This window comes from Hippocampus zosterae, chromosome 8, assembly GCF_025434085.1.
Source record: "Hippocampus zosterae strain Florida chromosome 8, ASM2543408v3, whole genome shotgun sequence".
Lineage (NCBI taxonomy): Eukaryota > Metazoa > Chordata > Actinopteri > Syngnathiformes > Syngnathidae > Hippocampus > Hippocampus zosterae.
The window spans coordinates 22,100,634-22,122,702 of NC_067458.1; the positions used below are offsets into that span (position 1 = coordinate 22,100,634).

The 22,069-nt window shown below is 42.2% G+C and overlaps 1 protein-coding gene and 1 long non-coding RNA gene across 3 annotated transcripts; both read left to right on the forward strand.

Moving 5' to 3' along the window:
* Window positions 1-1,630: 1,630 nt before the first annotated feature.
* Window positions 1,631-20,458, forward strand: slc9a7 (solute carrier family 9 member 7). Of its 2 annotated transcripts, XM_052074301.1 has the most exons (17): window positions 1,631-2,066; window positions 3,467-3,672; window positions 3,777-3,854; window positions 4,737-4,813; window positions 5,032-5,144; window positions 5,232-5,337; window positions 6,399-6,540; window positions 6,844-6,949; window positions 7,431-7,519; window positions 8,685-8,798; window positions 8,869-8,980; window positions 9,277-9,430; window positions 11,783-11,836; window positions 14,652-14,715; window positions 15,856-15,938; window positions 16,267-16,372; window positions 18,274-20,458. In XM_052074301.1, the coding sequence occupies exons 1-17, from the start codon at window positions 1,838-1,840 to the stop codon at window positions 18,517-18,519; spliced, it is 2,079 nt and encodes a 692-aa protein (XP_051930261.1). In that variant the 5' UTR covers window positions 1,631-1,837; the 3' UTR covers window positions 18,520-20,458. The 2 variants fall into 2 exon arrangements, with proteins under 2 accessions (XP_051930261.1, XP_051930260.1); XM_052074300.1 differs by lacking the exon at window positions 11,783-11,836 and having other exon boundaries at window positions 1,636-2,066.
* LOC127606206 (uncharacterized) lies at window positions 2,073-2,499 on the forward strand. Its single transcript, XR_007963751.1, has 2 exons — window positions 2,073-2,334; window positions 2,389-2,499. It is a non-coding gene; the product is annotated as an uncharacterized LOC127606206 (long non-coding RNA).
* Window positions 20,459-22,069: the final 1,611 nt, after the last annotated feature.

Below are 22,069 nucleotides of genomic sequence, written 5' to 3' on the forward strand. Positions count from 1 at the left end.
AAATGCACCGTAATGGACACGTTGGTCACGCCTCCCTATATGTTTCCTTCACAATGAGAAGCAGCTGTTAGACCAAAAAAAAAAAAGATACAACGTGTAAATATACTGAATTTGTATTATCAAATGATGAATGATGTACAGTCAAACATTGCCAAAATCCCGCAAAAATGCAAAATCAGCACAACCAAGACCTCAAGCAGATTACTTTGCAATTTAAACTACTTGTTCACTCTAATAATAGTTAATCCATGCTTGAGTGAGAATGATGTTTCTGAAAACAGTCTCTCTTTTCTGTGCAACCTCTTTTTCATCATGGTAAAACCAAACAACCAACCTTCCCAAGTGTTATTAAACTTTCACACTAGGGAATTAAAAGTGAAAAGAATTCAACCACTGGACGAGCCATTCCTCCTCTGTATTTAATTACCATTTCCTTAAATCAAGGTCAACCAAGCTTCTGTGTTTGGTGAACATGGTGAAAGTTAGTCCAAATAGAAGCCAGATGAATCTACTGTGGGTTGATCTTGTTTTTATCCTGCACTGTGGTTGGATAGGATTGTAGAGAGGTATGTAAGCCTGCACGGTTTCCTGTAAGTCGAGCATTGGCGGTGTCGCAAGCTCCATAAAATCAAATAGTCACAATTACACTTTAGGCCTTGCATTCCATCTTAATTATATGAGTTTACCTTAACAGTGTTCAGATGTGAGTGCATCTTTCTCGCTCATGTTGACTCACCTTTACCACAATGGTCGAATGTATCAAAACACATGCCTTGATGAAGATGAGAATATGATTTATTGTTAATTTTAAAAAATCTATTCTTGTAGCATAGTTTAAAAACGATGTGTAAATTCATGAGTAGCCTTAATACATAGCGTTCTGTTATTCGACCATCTCATAATCCACATCATACGGTCATGATTCGGTTTAGGGACCAAAAGCTGGCACTGTAGGGCTCCCCCGGCAGCTGCACACCTGTTGGTCACAGGTAATTAGGGCTTTAAAAGGACTCCCAGCCCGAATACTCACTGTCGGGTCATTGTTTGCTCTTGCTACTGTCATGTTTGTTCTAGTAGTGTTTTGGTTAGTGATAGTTTTGTTTAAGTCATGGTTTTTGTTTGTTACTTTGGACTTTGTTTTGGATTTTGTTTTCTTTGTTTTAAATACAATTCCTCAAGTACACCCTGCTCCTCCCTCCTGCCTGCTTTTTGGGGTCCACCACCACCTCGCAAAGGTGACACATTTTATGTCAAAACATCTACCAATGGGTAGAAACACTGTTTATCCAAGGCATTCCACATCACGTCCATGTATCTTTGGTAAATTGGTTTTCATACATATTCACACGGAATTCTCGTCCACCCACCCACTCATGACGCAGCATCTCGGTCATCTATCTATCTTGCTAGCTATCTGGCTAGCATATCTAGCTCTCTAGCTAGCTAGCGAGCTGGTCTGTCTCTATAGCTGCGACATTTCACCGACAAGGTAATTCTCTACTCTTTCAGGAGGCAAAGTCCATTATGGTGAGTTTCCTGCTTTTAATAGGACTGGATTGCAAAATAACCCCCCCCCCCCTCAAAATGATGATGCTGGGGGGGGGGGCGGCAGGGGGCGTCTCCCACAGGACTGGTAAGCGTGGCACCGCCTCTCCACGCACGCACACGGAGCCGCGCGTCAACTGCGCATTTAACGGCGGAACTGACCGGCTTGTGATTGGGAGTCAAGCGGACCCTGTGTGCGTGTTCACCCGCATTGACATGGCGTACAGGGCGACGTGAGTGTGCAATATCCTACCAGCGCCACGGTCGCAATCCACGCGAAGACGACGACGACATGATACCGATGCTCATGATGATGAAGGTGATGGCGGCGTCCGGGCAGGAGGACGCCGCCGGGCTGGAGGATCTCGCCACGGAGAAGGAAGCAGAGGAGAGCCACCGGCAGGACAGCGTCAATCTGCTGACCTTCATCCTGCTGCTCACCCTCACCATCCTCACCATATGGCTCTTCAAACACCGGCGCGTACGCTTCCTTCACGAAACCGGCCTGGCGATGATTTATGGTAAGTCGTGCATGCGTGTCCATGTGGCAAAATGTCCAGAAGACCGTTAATACCCTAGTACTAGGGATTCTTCAAGGGCAAATAATTACGTAAATTTTCATTAGCCGACTCTACAATCTGTTTTTATGAGGACTTTTTACTACCTACATTGGTAAACAGAGCTTTGAACTTTCTACTTGTTTCACCGAATAGTCAAATTGTCTATTGCTCTGCGATCTTCCTTTCCTTAGATGTGGGCTTTATGATGTGGTATGCATTGGATCATGAGGTGTTCCTTTCCTTAAATTTTGGCGTTATGATGTGGTATGCATTGGATAATGAGGTGTTCTTTTGTATACTGTTGGACATATGATGTGGTATGCATTGGACAATAATATGTTCCTTTCTATGGATAGACCGATTTTTTTTTTTTTTTTTTTTTTTTTTTTTTTTTGGGAGTCATGGTGGTCTGTTTTATGCTAACTTTGACTCCTTCACATAGTCCATAACACTTACGTACATTTTTTGAAGATTCTTAAATGTTCAGTCGGCGTGAATGGTCGTATGTCGATCATGTGATTAATAGGCGATCGGTCCAGGATGTTCCTCTCATCCGCCACTCTTGCCCTCAAGTAAGATGGCGAACTCCAAAAATGAACAGATGAAAAGCAATTGTTTGGTTGAGTGAATTTAGACACTCGATGGACACACCTCTTAATCAATTCATTCATCAATTGATAAGAGCCCTTTGTTCTCCCTGGCCCTTATTATTGAAAGATCTTTACGACAAGGGTGGGTGGGCGAGGGAATTTGAGTGTTGCTTCTCTGGTCCTGGTGGACAAAGCCAACGCTCATTAACTGGATGAAAAACAGATTCGTTGGCCGCTCTGGGTGCTTTTGGGAAACACAAGAGACTTTTATTTTCCTGTATTTCTAAACAGAAACTTTGTGTGTGTGCTGTGTTTATACAATGAGATGTGACTTTCATTTTCTATATTAATGCATAGGGAGATGTTGGACACGCTATAAAATGCCGTATGACTTGGCTCATAATATGTTCCTTCCCCTATTTTGTTAAATGTTGGATATCGAACACATGATGTGGTGTACTTTGGATCATGAGCTGTTTCCATTGAGAGGTAGTTTTGGGCACATCAGGCGGTTTCGCTATGTCGCATGAGATTTTCCCTTAAATATTGGACATATGATGTGGTATGCGTTGGATCCTGAGATGTTTCTTTCCATAGAAGGATGGATGTTGTGCTTATGATGTTGTATGCTTTGGATGGCGAGCTAATTCTTTTCATAGATGGCTAGATATTGAACATATGATACTGTATGCCTTGGATCATGAGATTGATTTCCGTAAATGGACCCACCCACCCCCCCATCACTCGGTGGTCTTAACTGTTGACCCATAGGCCTGCTGGTGGGGGTCATCCTGCGTTACGGCAACCCCGCCACCAGCCACCACAACAGGAGCCCGCCCAGCTGCTCGCTGGCCAAGGGGCCGGCAAGAAGCAGCCTACTGCTCAACATCAGCGGCAAGTTCTTCGAGTACACGCTCAAAGGGGAGATCGACTCCCGCGATATTCACAATGTGGAGCAGAACGACATGCTGCGCAAGGTGACGTCGCAACAACAACAAAAACCCAAACCCAAACCCAAACAAAACGTCCTCCTCCTTCTCCTCCTCCTCCACTGATGGCCGGTTCGCTGTTTTTCCCGTAGGTTACTTTCGACCCGGAAGTCTTCTTCAACATCTTGCTGCCTCCCATCATTTTCCACGCTGGCTACAGCCTGAAGAAGGTAAGACGGAACACATGGCCACCAAGGTATTCTTCCCATTTTGGAAGTGACCATCTTTTTGGAACAATCAGCACCTTGCACTCAGTGGAACTCTGCTCAAGAGAACAGAAGGGTGCCAAAAAGCAGTACATATCCACTTATCGTATACCGCAGGGAGAAATAAATTTTCTTTTCAATTTGAATTTGACCCTAGTTTGGATCACAATGTTGGTGTTCAATTGTGGCATTGCACAGTGGTCGTGACAGTTACATTGCCACGGTTACATTGTGATGTTACATCGTGATGACTGCAGTGTACAGTTGCTGTTGCACAGCGATGGTTATGAGATAATCGATGGATAAAAACATGCATTAAAACATAATTCAATAGAATGTAAAGATTTTTTTTTGTTGCTTTAATTCAATGAACGTTGTGCTGCTCCTTCCGGTGAGCCAAATTCCCCTTCGTTAAGCTGTGTCTCATCATGTGAGGCCATTAGCGTCATCGAAAGTCCACTAAGTCAAATTTTGGTTTGCAACACAAAGCAACCCCCCCGCCAAAAAAAACCTCCACCCCAGACTATGCTACTGGTTGTGACTGTAAAAACTCTTTGTGGAGCACTTGTAAATTAAGGGAGCGATGCAATCACTTTCCCTTTAAAACCGTTGCGTAAGCAGTGAAACGGGTAAAGATCACAAAAGGGACAGGCTGGTGTTTGGTTTAAAACTCGTCAGTTTGGTCCATTTTGTGTGTGTGTGCATAACTCACCATACACACAGACAAACAAGTTTTTGCTGACATTCTGGTCACACATCCGGCACACATATCCTGCACACAAATAGCAGAATATTTTCCCTGACTAATCACTTTTCTTATTCTCCTTTTCAACGCCCCCTGCTTAGAAACACTTCTTCCGGAATCTGGGCTCCATTCTCACCTACGCATTTCTGGGCACGGCCGTGTCGTGTTTCGTGATCGGGTGAGAGTCCACCCTGGGATTGTTAATTTTTTTAAGAACACCACATGAGTAAAAGAGTTGGGACACCTGCATGAAGTGAACTGTGAAGGAAACAAGAGTTTTTACTCCTCCCATGCAATTCATTTTCATTTTAGTACATCCAACAAATATTGGATGTTTTTTTTTTTAAATTATTCACACCAAATGAATCCATAAAATCCTGCGTATTCTCATTGCAGGAATCTAATGTACGGCGTGGTCAAACTGATGCAAGTGGTCGGCCAGCTGAGCGACAAATTCTATTACACCGACTGTCTTTTCTTTGGTGCCATCATCTCCGCTACCGACCCAGGCATGTGACCGCTCCCCATTTCAGTTTGAGGTGATCTAGAATAACACAACAGTAGAATAAAACACATGTTCATTGTACTGTATTTAGTGACGGTGTTGGCCATCTTCAACGAGCTCCACGCGGACGGCGACCTGTACGCTCTGCTGTTTGGCGAGAGTGTCATGAACGACGCCGTGGCCATCGTGCTGTCATCGTTAGTTGCTTCTTTCTCAAGCTTTTCTCACCTGCAACTGCAAAAATAGGCTACATAGCTTCTGCATTTCAAATCCTTGCTTTGCCAAAATGGCCTTGTTGCATTTTCCACTAAATTCCCACAAATACTGAAAGAGTTAAATTTATTGAAATGCATAAACATAAAAATTCTAATGAATGCAAATAAGAAAATGGAGTATAAAGAACCTGAAAACTGAAACAAAATGATGCTATTTAATGCAAAGAAAATAAAAAATGTTTTTAAAAACCACAAGTACCGAAAGGAGTCCCAAACAATTCTAAAATAACACCAATAAATAACTGTACAGAAAAGAATTGACAGAATGTGAAAACTTAAAAAAAAAACTTTTAAAAAACCCCTCTTCATCCTCAAAAGCTACAATAAATTGTAATTGAAAATAAATTTTAAAAAATGTACTACAAAACATTTTTAAACCAATAAAATAAATCCAAGAAATAAACATGATGTAGTTAAAAAAAAAAGCGAAATAATCAAAATGAAATACACACTAAAACAATAGAAGTAACACCATAAATTGAATTAATAAGGTAAACCTCGGGAAGTAATCATAAAACAAAGTCTAAAACAATTTAAAAAATAGTTATTGGAGGAACTAATATCTCTGGTACCTGGTACCTCTGTATCTAATGTGATAAAAGCTAAAACGACAACGTCAACAACAATTTAAAGAGTATATACAGGGAATAACCCTGAAAAAAAATTGTAATTTTTTTTTTAAATAGATAATGACTCTAAACTGAAAACACAAGACCCCCCCCCAAAAAAAAATTCATTTTTAAGAACCTAAAAAGCACAAGACCATTTTTTGAATGCAATTTTAATTTTTAGAAACGTTCAGTATTCTGGCTCCCTCTAGTGGCAAGTTTTCATAACACCCCTTGTGTTGAAACCAGGCAACATGAGTACGTTTAGGTTTTAAAAATAATAAATAAATGTATTTATAATAACGGTAAAAATGAACCAAATTACCATTCATGTATCTTTTCTCTACCTTTCTTTTTTTTCCCAAAATATGTCAGCTCCATCATGGCCTACCAGCCCCGAGGCGCCAACACGCACATGTTTGACGCCTCGGCCTTCTTCAAGTCCGTGGGGGTTTTCCTGGGAATTTTCAGCGGTTCCTTCATGATGGGCGCCGCCACTGGGGTGGTCACTGCTCTCATATCCTTTTCTTTAATTCTTTAGAAGTCAAAATCAACCTAGAAGATATAAAAAGTAGACACATCCCTCTTCAAATGCCTTTTTTTTGTTTTTTGTTTTAAATTGAGACCAAGTTGAATCATTTCAAATGTTTTTTTTTTTTGGTTGCCAGAGTGTACACACATTCTGAGGATGTGGCTTTATTCAGAATTAACCATTCACATTCCATTTCATGTTAAATGGGAGTCACTACACACCTGCCACCATTTAAAATGACTCTGATTAAACCCAAACAATATCCCTAACTGTAATCCTGGTCCGTACGTGACCAAGTTCACCAAGCTGCACTGCTTCCCTTTGCTGGAGACGGGCCTCTTCTTCCTCATGTCCTGGAGCACCTTCCTGCTGGCAGAGGCCTGCGGATTTACGGGTGAGGAAATTCCATCATGACCAAGAACAGTGTCCTAAATCAATTGGCCACGAACCATATGGTCTTATAACTCAGAAGGATTCTGGATTTGAAAACCTGATATTATTTTGTTATTGCAGTATGTACTCGTATTCTGATGTGGTAAACAGAAAAAAAAAACATGCAGTCCAAGATCAATTTTTGACCAGTGGCGGTGTCATAAATCACTTTGCCCCAAACCACATGGAGTTATACCTCAAATTAATGTGGCTAACCCTAATGAATCGTTGAAGTTGCCCAATTCCTGTTGTAACCAAAAACAATTTACGCCGCCTTAGGTCAATTTCGACTAGAAGCGCGATCATCATATTGCCACAAACCCAATGGCATTATACTTCAATCATAATCAAAGGTCTCCATGACTGCTTCCTCGACGTGCAATTACTTTGTCAATTTACCCACACACGACGCCGGGGTGACCAAATAAGCTGTGTTTTTACAGGGGTGGTGTCCGTGCTGTTCTGCGGCATCACACAGGCTCACTACACCTACAACAATCTCTCCGTAGAGTCCACCAAGCGTACAAAGCAGGTGAGCACCACCACTTTTTTTGGGGGGGGGGGGGGGGGGGGGGAGTGTATGACGCACACACACACACACCCAAACACACACACACATCAGTAGGCAGTATCCCCATGCCAGATGGCCCAACGATCTGCCTGCTGTGACCTTAATCGCCACCAATCGTCTGACAGGACATCGCTTCTGACACTACGGCTGTTCAGTCTGTGAAGTCCTAGTCCACGGATTACATCCATAACGTGCTCATATTTTTCCCCGCAGAGAGAGAGATACAATCAAAACAACCCACATTTAATATTTTCATCTTAACCTAGCTGTCACAGACTCCACATCGAGACTGTGTTCTCAACTGGAAAATCAGAGCGTCTCTATTTCTTTCATTATTTTGTACACCTGAGACGTCAGCGGGCTAAAAACGTGACTAGACGCAAAAGTGATGTCACTTACCCTATGTGATAGGGCGTAGATGTTGTAAATTGTGAATCGGATGACTAAATTGGATATACCAACGAATTACAGAACGACCGTAATTACTCAAAATGGCAGCCATTGTTGTGAAATACGATACGTAGTAACGTGTTACCGGCCTCTGATGAATCGGGCACAAGTGGAGACTGAAGACCTCCAACAAGGCCAAATAGCATGTCGAGCAGGAGAGTGACGCTAATATTTTTGCTGTTGTGACACTTCACCCATTAAAACAAGGAAGCTAAGACTGGCAAAGGGCTCCGGATGGCAAAAGAATTGTTTATTTATGGAAATATAACTCAGAAACATGCAGTAACCGATATGCTGACTCACTGAACGGCTGGAGTTGTGCGTCATTCACTCCCATCACTTGCATTATCCTTTTGTCACATTTGTCTTCTTTCTGGAAGTCTATTTCTGCCATCAGATTCCGAATTGGAATTATTTGCACGGGGTTTCATTCCCGTCAAAATATTCGGTGTACACGTTTCACTTCTAGCTAAATTCAAAATGCGCTACGCAACTTTGCTATTAAGCTAACAACACAAATCCGCAATTGTTTCCCGCCTTGCTACCTCTCGTCATGCTAGCCAGAAATCTTAGCCAAAACAATTTATCCAACCCTTGTGTTAGACCTCATCAGGTTGTCTACATGTTCCTAATGAATTGACAATTTTGTAATTTGTATTCTGCGTTCTTCCGCAAGCTCTTCGAGGTGCTTCACTTCCTGGCTGAGAACTTCATCTTCTCCTACATGGGCTTGGCTCTGTTCACCTTCCAGAACCACATCTTCAGCCCCATCTTCATCACGGGCGCTTTTGTATCCTCATCAGGCCGCTAGCTAAAATGTTATTTCGGGCAGAAAAATGTCTTAACCAATCGCCTGGCAGGTTGCCATCTTCCTGGGACGAGCCTTGAACATCTACCCGCTCTCCTTCCTGCTCAACCTGGGCCGCAGACACAAGATCAAAGGAAACTTCCAGCACATGATGATGTTTGCCGGTGCGTCCCTCCCTGCGAAGCTCCCATGATGAGTTTGACTCGTAACGGGGTCATAAATCTTCTTGGCAACACACCATATTGAGTCACACCTCAAATTAAAAGTCTTGATGATGGTTTCACAGATTGGTAATCGGTGTGTTGTCCTCTGATGTTAATGTGACGGCCCAAAAAATACGTTTTGGGTGGAAATTTCAACTGATCTAGATTTTCAAGGCCAATAAGACCTCTAGTCATCGGATGGCGAATATTACTAGTTGCCGTTCCTATATTTCTCTGATGGTGCGATTGATTCTCAGGACTGCGAGGGGCAATGGCGTTTGCCTTGGCCATCCGCGACACGGCCACGTACGCCCGGCAGATGATCTTCACCACCACGCTGCTCATCGTCTTCTTCACCGTGTGGGTTTTCGGAGGCGGGACCACGCCCATGTTGTCTTGGCTGCACATCAGGTGACGCGTCCACTTCTACAACGTTCTTAACATTCACCTATGTGAAATCATCCATCCATCCATCCATCATCTACCGCTTATCCGGGGCCGGGTCGCGGGGGCAACAGCTTTAGCAGGGAAGCCCAGACTTCCCTCTCCCTAGCTACCTCGTCCAGCTCTCCCCGGGGGATCCCGAGTCGTTCCCAGGCAAGCTGGGTGACATAGTCTCTCCAGCGTGTCCTGGGTCTTCCTCGGGGTCTCCTCCCGGTGGGGCATGACCGGAACACCTCACCGGGGAGGTGCTCAGGAGGCATCCGAATAAGATGCCCAAGCCACCTCATCTGGCTCCTCTCAATATGGAGGAGAAGCGGCTCGACTCTGAGCCCCTCCCGGATGACCGAGCTTTCTATGTGAAATCAAGTAAATATAATTACATTCATAAAATAAAAAAGTTAAAATGTTGAGGGGAAAAAAATTGTATTGGATTTGTCCAATGAGGCGAGACTTGTTCTTGCCACGCGTTCTCAGACTGGTTGTCCAGAAGATGGGGCCAGAGTGCCCAATTTCCATCTGTATGCTTCTGCGGCTTCCTTTGGAATTCCTGCATATATAATCCCTTCGCCTCATTCTGCTCAACCCCCAAACTGTCAAACCAGTGTTTCTTTTTTTTTTTTTTTTTTTTGCACCAAGTACCACCTTCATGGCCAAAAATATACGGATATTGGCCTAAAGTGTCCGTCAAAAACATAGGTTTAATTTTTATAAAGTAAACTTGGTATGATTGTAGGCTAGTTTATCATTGTGCATAGTTGAAACATTAGCACGCTTTGTAAATATAGGAAAATAAAACTGTAGTTGTTTAAAGAAAATGCTTTCGTTTTAATATAATTGCACTAAAAGTTAAATACAACTGAACTGCATTTAGGTAGTGATTCTTTCATGTACTGCGGCTGCCGAAGGGAGCCTGCATATACGCTTTGTAAATTGCTGAGTTAGGTGACTAACGCTTGCTTCTAGCCTCTTATTAGTATTACCACACACACACCCACACAAAACACGGGAGGGTTCCTTAAGCGGATTGGGCGTATGTGTGTGCGTGTGCAAAAAAAAGACTGTGTTTAATATGTATAATGCGGCTTGGGTGCGAGGAGGAACCATTGTGTTGGCGTGTAGCACTGCCAAACTCTCCGCCCTCTTGAACCCGTCGCCACAGAAACGGGCACATGCTGGTCTAAGCGCTCCTCCACCTCCCGTCGTCGTCAGCGTGATGATGTTCAAGGCGCTGGAGTATTGCCTGTATTGCCTTTTATGTCATGTTACGCCACCATTATTACCCATTTGTTTTATTTTTAAATTGGGGGTTTTACTCGATTATTGCACTGGACAGAGTGGACAATGACGGGGGTGGACATTTCTGGACCCTGGGTGCATGTAACGAGCACATGATGGATAGCATGGATAGGTCATGATTCATCTAGTCAGCGGACTGTTGAACAAATTACTTGGAATATCCAAAAGCGTTCTTGATCAATTCATATATGTGTACATACACCTTTGTAAGGTAAAAATCAATTTTAAAAAAGGGTGTCTCTGTGAGGCGCAGTATTAATGGCACGAGGACCGGTGGTTGAGAAGCACTGCAATGCAGTCACAAAACGGGGCTGATCTCAAATCTAAAATGGCGCTTGGCAGCTGTCTGTGGGCGTTTGTGCCTCGTTACTCGTCTTCACAAGATTAAAATTCACATGCGAGCAGTATCAGACCCTCCTCCACCCTTCCCCGTGAAAAATGTAAATGACGTGAAAAGGCGTCTTTGGCACTGAGTGAATCAATCATATTTCGACTAATGCCGTCATCCCGGATTACACTGAAGGAAAGAGAACTAGAGTGTTTACAGCTGCAAGTGAGGCATTCTGGGACTTGCTTTCCCCATTTGGGGGTGTGAAGTCGCATATGGGCCATGTCACGTGGAAAATTCGACCACATGAAAAATAACAATGGAGGAAGCGGCGAGAGTTGTATTTTCAAGTTAGAAACACAATCGCTGTTTTGAGTTTGTGGTAAGCTGAAGTATATATTAAGGTGCATGGCACATTGTGTGCTGTTAACAAAGTGTTATATAGCTTCAAAAACACTACCGGTTGTCAAAAAAAGCAACATATGGGGACATCCATAAACACTCTTTTTTTCAAATAAAAAGAGACACTTATGTTAAGTCCAAGTGTTTAAAAAAAATGGGAAAAAAATTACAATTTGATCATTTTTCAAGCGTATTCCGCCATACTCAGAATTCCATCACTGTGCTCCATTTCCTGTGATCCTGACGAGGGCACCAAAGGCGCTTCCTCGTTATAATGACAAGTTCTTCCACAGATCGGGTGGTCAAACATGGGAGCGGCGTAGACACGGCAAGTGGGAGTATATCAGGTGGCGTATCGTCAGAGGGAAGTACCTGGAGTGGTTGTTGGGGACTAGCAAAATGGCGACCTCTCGGTGGTGATGGCTTTCGGTTTGGGAGGGTGAAGGTGTCTATGGTGTCTCCTGCTTGTGTGATCTTGGTTTTACAAAGGTTTGGTGCGGTGGTCTTGGGGGGGCTGGCTGGAACGGCAGCGGCGGGAGGTGCATTTGGTCGTGGGGATTTACTCGACGTAATCCACCTCATAAATAGCACCGCTGTTGCGTGGCCGCGATGGAAATCATCAATGCACGCAACGGAACAGTATGCAACTGCCATGTGCATCATCTGCTATAGTTCACGAAACAAATATTTATTTATTTTTTGTAAGAAAATTGAAAAAATATTCTTCGTGTGGTCATAAAATATATTTTTAATTGTAAAGGTAAATCTATGTTTAAAACGGTAAAATAATTATTCGAATGGAATAACGAATTTAGTAATTGCACAGTATTTTTGGAGGATCAAACTATTATTATGATGATCATCAAATCAGTACAGTGATAGATTGCTTGTTTACTAAATATTCGTTTTTTTTTTTGTTGGTCTTATTTTACAAAGTCAATTTCGGTTCAACGCGGCTTCCGCCATTTTTGGGCCGCAGACAAAATAGGACGTGAAATGAGGAATCGCGAATGGGTATGCTGAGACTGAGGGGGGGCTGGGGGTGCGGACTAGCGGAAGTCAGTGTAGCACCCTCTTACATAAGCGTGTTTGTGTGCGTGCGTGTGTCTTATCTCCCCCTGAGGGGCCCGTGCAGTTGTCTTCATCCCATAACAGGCTTGTTTTTTTTCTTTTTTTTTGTACATTCTATGACCCTTCACCACTCTGAGATGCTGTGTTTGCGTTACTGAATACCGCCTCCCGCCCCCCACCTGATTAAAATAAAATTCAGCCCCCAAAGCCAGTTCCACTTAGCTGTATGGAATTTGGTCAGCATCTCATTCACGAGTAAAGCCAACGCGGGGAAAACGTCAAGAAGTCATCATATTAAAAGCAAAGTCTGCCATTTTGATTTTCAGCGGCTAAAAAACTGCAATGGCCCAACGCTACAAGGTCAGATCTTGACCAAACGCCCCCCACCCGAACCCCTCACGAGTGAAAACAATTCAGCCCCCGAAGCCAGTTTCAAGTAGCAACATGACCTTCGATGGGCATGTCTATCATGGATAGACCCACAAAAAAAGTCTCCAAGCAATGCTTGAAAGAACTGCCATTTTGTTTTGAAGCTAATAGCTCAACAGAGGTATTGAACCCCGGCCCCTCTTCCCCCCCGCAACATTTTTGAAATACACCCCCAAAGCCAGTTTCAAGTAGCAACATGACCTTCGATAGGCATGTCTATCATGGCTAGACCCACAAAAAAAGTCTCCAAGCAATGCTTGAAAGAACTGCCATTTTGTTTTGAAGCTAATAGCTCAACAGAGGTATTGAACCCCGGCCCCTCTTCCCCCCGCAACATTTTTTAAATACACCCCCAAAGCCAGTTTCAAGTAGCAACATGACCTTCGATAGGCATGTCTATCATGGCTAGACCCACAAAAAAAGTCTCCAAGCAATGACTGAAAGAACTGCCATTTTGTTTTGAAGCTAATAGCTCAACAGAGGTATTGAACCCCGGCCCCTCTTCCCCCCGCAACATGTTTTAAATACACCCCCAAAGCCAGTTTCAAGTAACATCATTAAATTTAGTGGGAAAGTTGATCATGAATACAGCTACTGTACAAAAACGGTCTCAAAAAGCTATTCCTGTCTTGATAGTCATTATTAAATGTTCTTGGCGGCGGGGAAAATGATGTCAGATGATAGTGAGTGATTGTTTCTCATAGGAGGATTTATGAATATCTTTTTCTTTTTCTTCCGAGTAGCTGCCCGAGGAAAATCAGAAGAAAAAAGCCCCTTCATCCTCAAGCGATCTTGATTGTGTGGTTGTCATGGAAACCTCGAAAAGCAACTGCACAAATTTCCGACTGTTCATTGTTTGCAGAAGTTCATAGAAGGCTGCACTTGTCTGCTTCGGATCACATCCAAAGAGGCAGATTAGAGCTGACTGCTTCCCAGCTTATGTGAATTAAAAGTACCCCTCTTGAAAATCCTGCTTGAGACAATTTTAATCCCCCCTGTGCTGTAAGAGACACCATTGGGGGGAATTATTTATGCCCGTGAGTGTTTGACATATGGGTATGTTTGTTTCTTTGTTTTTTCTACAAAGTACTTAGTGCTAGTGTTGTAACCAGGTTTTTTTTTGTTTGTTTGTTTATTTTGAATATTGCCCCCTCCCCATTAAGAAAAGTATTATGTATGTAAAGCCTTGATGCATGTCAATCACGAGTACAGACAGAAAAAAATGTCAAGAAGTCATAATAATAAACAAAAAAAAAACGATTTTTAAGCAGCTAAAAAACTAATAGCTTAACCCTACATGGTCAGATCTTCACCAAACTCCCTCCCCCCACGAGTGGAAAAAATTAACCGTGGCATATTTTTGGGGGTCAGGGTCTGTGGTTATGGAATGGATTAATGATATTTCAATATGGATTATTATTTTTTTTTTGAAATGCACTCAAGTACATTGACTTGCCTTAACTTCCTTCCAGTGTTGCTTGCAAATTCTGCAAATCTTGTTTTGGGTTTGTCAGACGCAGCAGCAGCAGGTCTGTGTTGACGAAACAGGATGTTGTGGCTTTTTTTTTTTTTTTAATTCATGGCACACTCGGGGCGAACATACAGCGTAAATGTCCAAAATGAAACATTGTGAGATGATGATTTTGTGTTTCCGTGTTGCAGGGTGGGAGTGGATCCAGATCAAGACCCACAACCTAGTGCAGACACCTTCCAGGTCCTACAAGGGGTGAGAATGATATTACAATAAACTTATTGTTATTGTTACACAGCCAGCATATTTTTATGTATTTATATATAAAATGACTAGTTGGATAAGACGATGTGACATTTAACCTGAATGCACTGACTGCATTCAGCCTTCAAACAATGCCAACACACTTAATTTCGCTAATATTGTTCATGTGTTTTTTTTCCTTACCAATTAAAATAACTATAAATTAATATTATATTCCAGACGATAGATTTTGATTTGAATAATATTTCTATTTCATATTTGACCATAAAACCCCCCAAACATTTCTTTTTCAGAAAGTATCAAAGATGACTATAGTAGTTCCATGACAGGTCCTCTTTAATATAATTTATTTGTAAATATTTTTTAATCTCTATTTCAATTTGTAAAACATATACGGATATATATATATATATATATATATATATACTGTATATAGGGCGGCCCGGTAGCCAAGTGGTTAGCACGTCGGCTTCACAGTGCAGAGGTACCGGGTTCGATTCCAGCTCCGGCCTCCCTGTGTGGAGTTTGTGCATGTTCTCCCCGGGCCTGCGTGGGTTTTCTCCGGGTGCTCCGGTTTCCTCCCACATTCCAAAAACATGCGTGGCAGGCTGATTGAACACTCTAAATTGTCCCTAGGTGTGAGTGTGAGTGCGAATGGTTGTTTGTTTCTGTGTGCCCTGTGATTGGCAGGGCACACAGCTGGCAACCGATTCAGGGTGTCCCCCGCCTACTGCCCGGAGACGGCTGGGATGGGCTCCAGCACCCCCCGCGACCCTAGTGAGGATCAAGTGGTACGGAAGATGAATGAATGAATGAATATATATATATATATATATATATATATATATATATATATATCCCGTGTGACTGTTATGCATGTTAACGCTTTTAGTTCTGCTTTTGCAATTGAAGAAAGGAAGAAAACTTGAAAATAGTTCAGCCTGTCAAATCCCAAAATGGAGGCCAGGTCCTTAAAGAGACAAGACCCCATTAATTTCTTCACCACTCAGATGATAATTTGAGCATCAAACATCAAATCCCATGTGCAATATTACTCATTGTTTGATTTGTATTACTCGCAATGCAGTGATTTTTTTTTTTAATTTTTTTTTTAACCATTACACTATGCAGGATGCCCCCCGGGCTGAAGGGCAGAGCAAAACCAAACAAGAGAGTGCCTGGCTCTTCAGGATGTGGTACACCTTCGATCACAAGTATCCTTTTTTTTTTGTGTGTGTGTGTGTATGGAAATAAAAGGAATAGTATTGGCTTACCTTCACCAGAATCCTATTTTGCATTGTGGCAGGAATGAAAGAAGCATGCTAGACCAGCGATACTCCAAAATAATACGATTATTCCCCCCCCAAAATACCGTAAATAAAATGAATTGTGCAGTCGCGCAGAATTAAGCTGCTGTAATGTTTCCCTGCCAACATAAGGAATTTGCTGCCTACCACATAGAAAAAGGAAGTCAGCAGCAAGAGAAACTTCCAACACGTTTGATTTTGTCAGTGTAACATTTTTACCTTAACGGCCATTCAGCTACTTGAAACCCATCCTGACGCACAGCGGCCCCCCGCTCGCTTCCACGCTGCCCGGCTACTGCGGACCCCTGGCCAGCTGCCTGACCAGCCCTCGCGCCTACGAGGTCAGTCAACAGCTACTCCAAACAAACATACTTTAATTTTGGGGTACGGAGGCTTGTTTGCGCCGAAATGAAATGAAACAATAAGTAAAAAGGTACCGGTAATTAAATTGCTCATTAAAACATCAATAAGACAAGCTAACATCTAGGGGGTCACTTGTTGCTAGGCAGACTTTGCGTGGCACAATCCAATGTACACAAGTGTCGTCTTTTGTTTCATACACGCAGTTAGCAACTCTGGGCCGAAGACTGTGTTGCTCCAAAGGAGTGGCTTTAGGAACAACCAAATCGGTCACCTGCACTCGTTTATTAGTAACCAGCTACCTGTTCTTTTAGCTTTGTAGCATTGCGGTGAAATTAGCATGCTAGCGTCACATGACGGGAGTTTTAATAAACGATCTTATATTATCATCAAACACCGTGACTTTGGAATGCCACCAAACAATGTTTTCCACGAAAGCCTGCAGCTGATGCTAGGATACAAACAAGGTTTAATACGTCAACAATATAACAAAAGCACATTTGAGACTAAATGCCATTCCCTTTTTAGCCTCGGTAAGTCTCCCCTCGGGGACACTGAAGCTTTTCCACTTGGGAGAATCGAAACATTGTCCTAGTGTTCCCACCTCCTGCCAGAAAATGCGTACAAAGGAGAAAATGAATGGTCAAAAAGCCTTTTTATTTGCATTGCGTGGGCACAAAGAGCCTTTTTTTTCCCCCCCCTGCTGCATCTCTACCCTTCCCTCAATGATCATCAGTGTTCAAAGACGTTGTGCTTCGAATCTTTATGGAAATAGTTCTCCTCACAGCTTACTAAACTAACAAATGTATATATCTACTTCTGCAAAATTGAATTTTTCAGTTCTAGTGCACACACACACACACACACACACACAAATCTGCCGTACATTTGCATTTATGTTGCTGCTGCGCCTGCCAGTGTGTGGGCGATGCAAACGCCCCGTCCGCGCATGTGTTCCAGTGTCCCGCTGTGCCCCGCAGCCTGCTATTGATCGTCAGCCATCAATGAGAGTGTGAAACCTCACGGCCTAACACAGTCAGGAAATGCCTGAATGATCGTCATCACCGTGTGGCCTTCAGATGCACTTTTACATGAAGTAGACTGGAGTGTTGCTCAGTGGGGCGGGGGGACCTCCACCAAGGCCCAAGTGTTAAGAAGAGTAAATGTGTTTGTCCAGGTGTTTGTTAGTTAGCAGGAAACTTGCCGGTGAAAGGAGAATACCTCCAGGCTGAAGACTCCTACATCGGTGTAAAATATATACCCAGTTTTTTTTCCTGTCCCAAAACGAAAATAAATTGTTGGTTTTGTACTTTCCTAACAAGAAGGTAAACCATTGGTTTGGCGCTCTCTGGAAAAAAAAAATACTATTGATGTCATGCTTTCTGAACGAGAAGAAAAATTGTTGGTATCACACGTTCCCAAAAAGAAGACAAAATATTGGTGTTGCCCTTTTCTAAAAACGAGACAAATGATTTCTGTGGCCCTTTCAAAAAAAAAAGAAAACAATACATTGGTTTACACTTTCCGAAAAAGAAGAAAAAATGTTGTTCCATTTTGCTCAAAAGAAGGCTAAGTATTGCTGTCCCATTCTGTGGCCCTTTCCAAAAAAGAAAGCAATGCAAGAAAAATTGTTGGTGTCACACGTTCCCAAAAGGAAGACAATCTATTGTTGTTGTATTTTGCTAAAAAGAAGGCCAACTATTGCTATCCCACTTTTCAAAGAAAATACGACAACCCATTGGTGTCGTCTGTTGCTAAAAAGAAGACAAGCTATCGGTGATACACAATCTGAAAAAGAAGACAAACTATTCCGGTTGTGCTTTCCTTAAATCAAACAATCCCATTCCACGTTCAAATTCCTCCCCGGATTTTCCTTTTCCAGAACCAGGAGCAGCTGAGAGACCCCGACCGCTCCGACGGCGACCTCTCCTTCACGTTCGGCGACGCGGCCATCGCCACCAACGGGCTATCGGGTGACTGCTGCGGCGGCACGACGGGGTGGAACTCCAACGGAAAACGCGGCGGCAGCACCTCCGAGGAAGCTCTGGAGCGCGAGCTGGACTCCCGAGAGCAGGAGCTGCTTAGCCGAGGTACCCGCTTGGTTTTCCCCATCGAGGATCCCATCTGATGCGCACTCCATTTTGACTCCCTGGATATGTTCGATTTTTTTTTTTTTCCTCCGATCAGCCAAATTACGGCATATATTAAAACACTATTCACATTTATGACCTCCGCCAAGGAACTTGTTTTCCATCATCAGTATTGGGTTTCCCCGGAATGGGACAGATTGAACGACTTCAACGCTGATCATTTTTGAAGCGTCTATTACCACCACCACCAAGGAGCTTGTCTTTTTCTCAAAACAAAAGACAAACCCAAAAGTGATGGGTTCGTCTTCGGTTTGTTTGTTTGCAAGTCTCAGCGAACTTAAGCCAAAAACTCATACGATGAAAGATCATCACTATTGATAATTATTGACTCCACCGAGGAGATTGTGTTGTCATCAGTGGGCATTTTTGTCTGATGAGGTCTGTAATTTCGCAACTTTAATGATTCTTGATTATTATTTATTACCTATGCCAAGGGGGTGGCCCGGCGGTCCAGTGGTTAGTGCGTCGACCTCACAGTGCAGAGGTCATGGGTTCAATTCCAGCTCTGGCCTCCCTGTGTGGAGCTTGCATGTTCTCCCCGGGCCTGCGTGGGTCTTCTCCGGGTACTTTGGGTTTTCTCCCTCATTCCAAAAACATGCATGGCAGACTGATTGGACACTCTAAATTGGTGCGAGCGTGAATGCAGATGGCTGCGATTGGCTGGCAAACAGTTCAGGGTGTCCCCCCGCCTACTGCCCGAAGATGGCTGGGATAGGCTCCAGCACCCCCCCGCAGCCCCTGTGAGGATAAGCGGATTGAAAAATGGAAGGATTGATGCCTGGACCTCTGCCAAGGAGCCAATCTTTTCTTCATCAACATTGTCATTTTTTTTTAACCTCTTGGATATTTTATTTTCATCCAATAGGACCAAGTATGACTTGACATACAATGGGTCCAACATTTAGCATTTTCGTTTGCATTCATTATCTCCCGTCAAGGTAATATATGTATTTTTTTTTTCATCAGTGGCCAAATATGAAGTAATTTAAGACAATAATTCAGTAGATAAAAGATTATTTTTATAAATATGATTCCTGCCAAGGAGCTTTCTATTCCAACATCAGCCTTGAGATAGTCTTGGAGTTTTTTTCAATTTGTTTTTTTTTCTTTTTGGTCCAAGTTGGCCAAAGATGACCTCCGTCCATCATTTTGCAATTTCAACATATTGTTACCATTCACCTTCCTTCAAGGAGCTTGTATTTCCCTCTTGGGCGCTGGGTTGACCTGTCTCTTTTTTTTTTTTCCAACAGGTCAAAAACGACTTGGCATCAGCATGTAATTTAGCAACCTGTACAATTATTGTTCTTAACATTTATTACCTCCGCTATGGAGCCATTTTTTTTAATCAACACCAGGTTGTCCTTATAATTCTTGCTTCTTTTCAACTTGCTGCCAATCTTTTTTTTTTCCATCCAACGCCACCACATATGACTTGATATATTTTTGTATATGATTAACTTTGACAATGATTGATTTTAGCATTCATTACCTTCACCGTGGAGCTTGTGTGTCCAACAGCATCTTTTTTTTTTCCTGAGTAAATTCCTGTACACTTTTGTGTCCCATGTGGCCAAATACGACATAACCCAAGACAATAATTTAGCAAACGAAAGATTAACAGATGACATCCGCTAAGAAACTTCATTTGCATATTCCTCCTGGATACATTTTTTTGTCCAATGTGGTCAATTATAACTTCTCCTAAGACCATATTTCACTTATACCTCCCCCAAGGAAGTGGAATCACCATTCATTAAAAAAAAAAAAGTTTCTTCTTCTTCTTCCTATTATTTCATCTGACTGGAATAAACCGTGCCAAAGTGGAACCGTTAAGGTCAAACGTAATCCATTCTGTGATAAAACCAATACAGTAAAACGACTTTTTTTTCCTCACATAAATGCAATTGAGAAGAGTGATACTGGTACCTAGTATCTTTATATTGATATTGCTGGGATGAATATGAGTTAACGTAGCAAATAATATATCCTGGCATTTACGTAAGGGACCAAAAACAAGTCAAAAACGATTTTCTTATTCTAGACCTAATAGGCATGCTAAGAATGAATATAAAAAATACTTTCGGAAAAGGATGTAAATTTGGGGGTCTACGAAAAATATAATTTATTTTGTACTGCACTTTGAATCGTTGGGAAAATCTTATATCGCTGAAAAAACAACGTGACGCTGAGCTTTAACATCACAAGCCTTATTTTTACTGACGGATGGAGCGTTCCATTTTTAAAGGGTTGCAGGCAGCAGACTTGTGGAAAAATCATTTTGCCCAAATAATCCTTTATCCAGGCCAAATGTGGAAATATGGATTTGACCTAACATGACGTTATGTAGCAAGCATGAGAAACAAACAAATAAACAAACAAACAAAAAAGCTTCAATGTGATGAAGATGCATGAGAGGTTTCCGGTTGCGTAACGCAACGCAGTTTGTGGCGGTGCGGTGCGCTGCCGGCTTGTCAGGCGGTCTCGCTTGTTCCACATGCCCAGCGTGCAAATAATTGTCCAGAGCGCCGGCCAACTTTGACCTCTGTGTAGTCGATGTTTGACTGTAACGGGACAATGGAGCATTCACAAGGCATTAAACTCACTTTTGCCACTCATTTTACGATAAAAAGTGTTTGGACTACATTTGTTGTAATCAACTCAAGTCGTTTGCGGTGTCGCCAAAGTGAAACCACAGCGCTGTCCAAGGTTAAAAACAAACTATCCTGCCTTCAGCATATGTTACGAGTACTGTATGCGCGGGCTAGCTGGAATCAATATGGATTTTTTTTAGGCCGATGCCAATTTTGGTATTTGGTAGAACAAATTCCGATAACCGATTAATTAGACAATGAATGTTAAATATACAGAAATGAATAAAATAGCTTCTTTTTTGTTCCCTTAAAGATATGAATTACACTCAGGACTTTGGAATTTGTATTTATTATTATTTTTACAAAACTCAGTCCTTTAGTATTTGATCATCTTTACAACAAAGAAAAAAATGGCAGCCCTTTTGACTATTTTTGTGCATGGAGTGTTTAAATGTCATTATCTTTGTCTTTAATTGTAATGTTTGCTTGAAAGTCAAAGCAGGAAAATAATACTGTAATTTCATGAAAAAAATCGTATCTCAAGGTATAGTGAGTAGGGAACATTCTGAACCCAGTTGCTGCATTTGAATCATTCACTCATTCTCTCTTCCTTACTTCCTTTCAAGTTTTTTCGGAACTATCTTGGTCCACTGGATAAAAATCCCTGTGTAGTGGTTATCCATCTTCTGTAGATATATATATATATATATTTTTTTTTAAAGCATCATGATTGTAATTTTAGAAGAACAAAAGCAATCATTTAGCAGTTGCCTTGGTTTTCACTCAGTGTTTATTGCGGTAACTTTAAACAGTTTAAAAGTTATTAATGTCGCTTACAAAGTATGACACAGAAAAAAATCCAACTTCTGAAGTTGATCATCAAAACATCCATCATCTGGATGCACGTCGTAGCACTTTGACCATGTTTGGACCACAA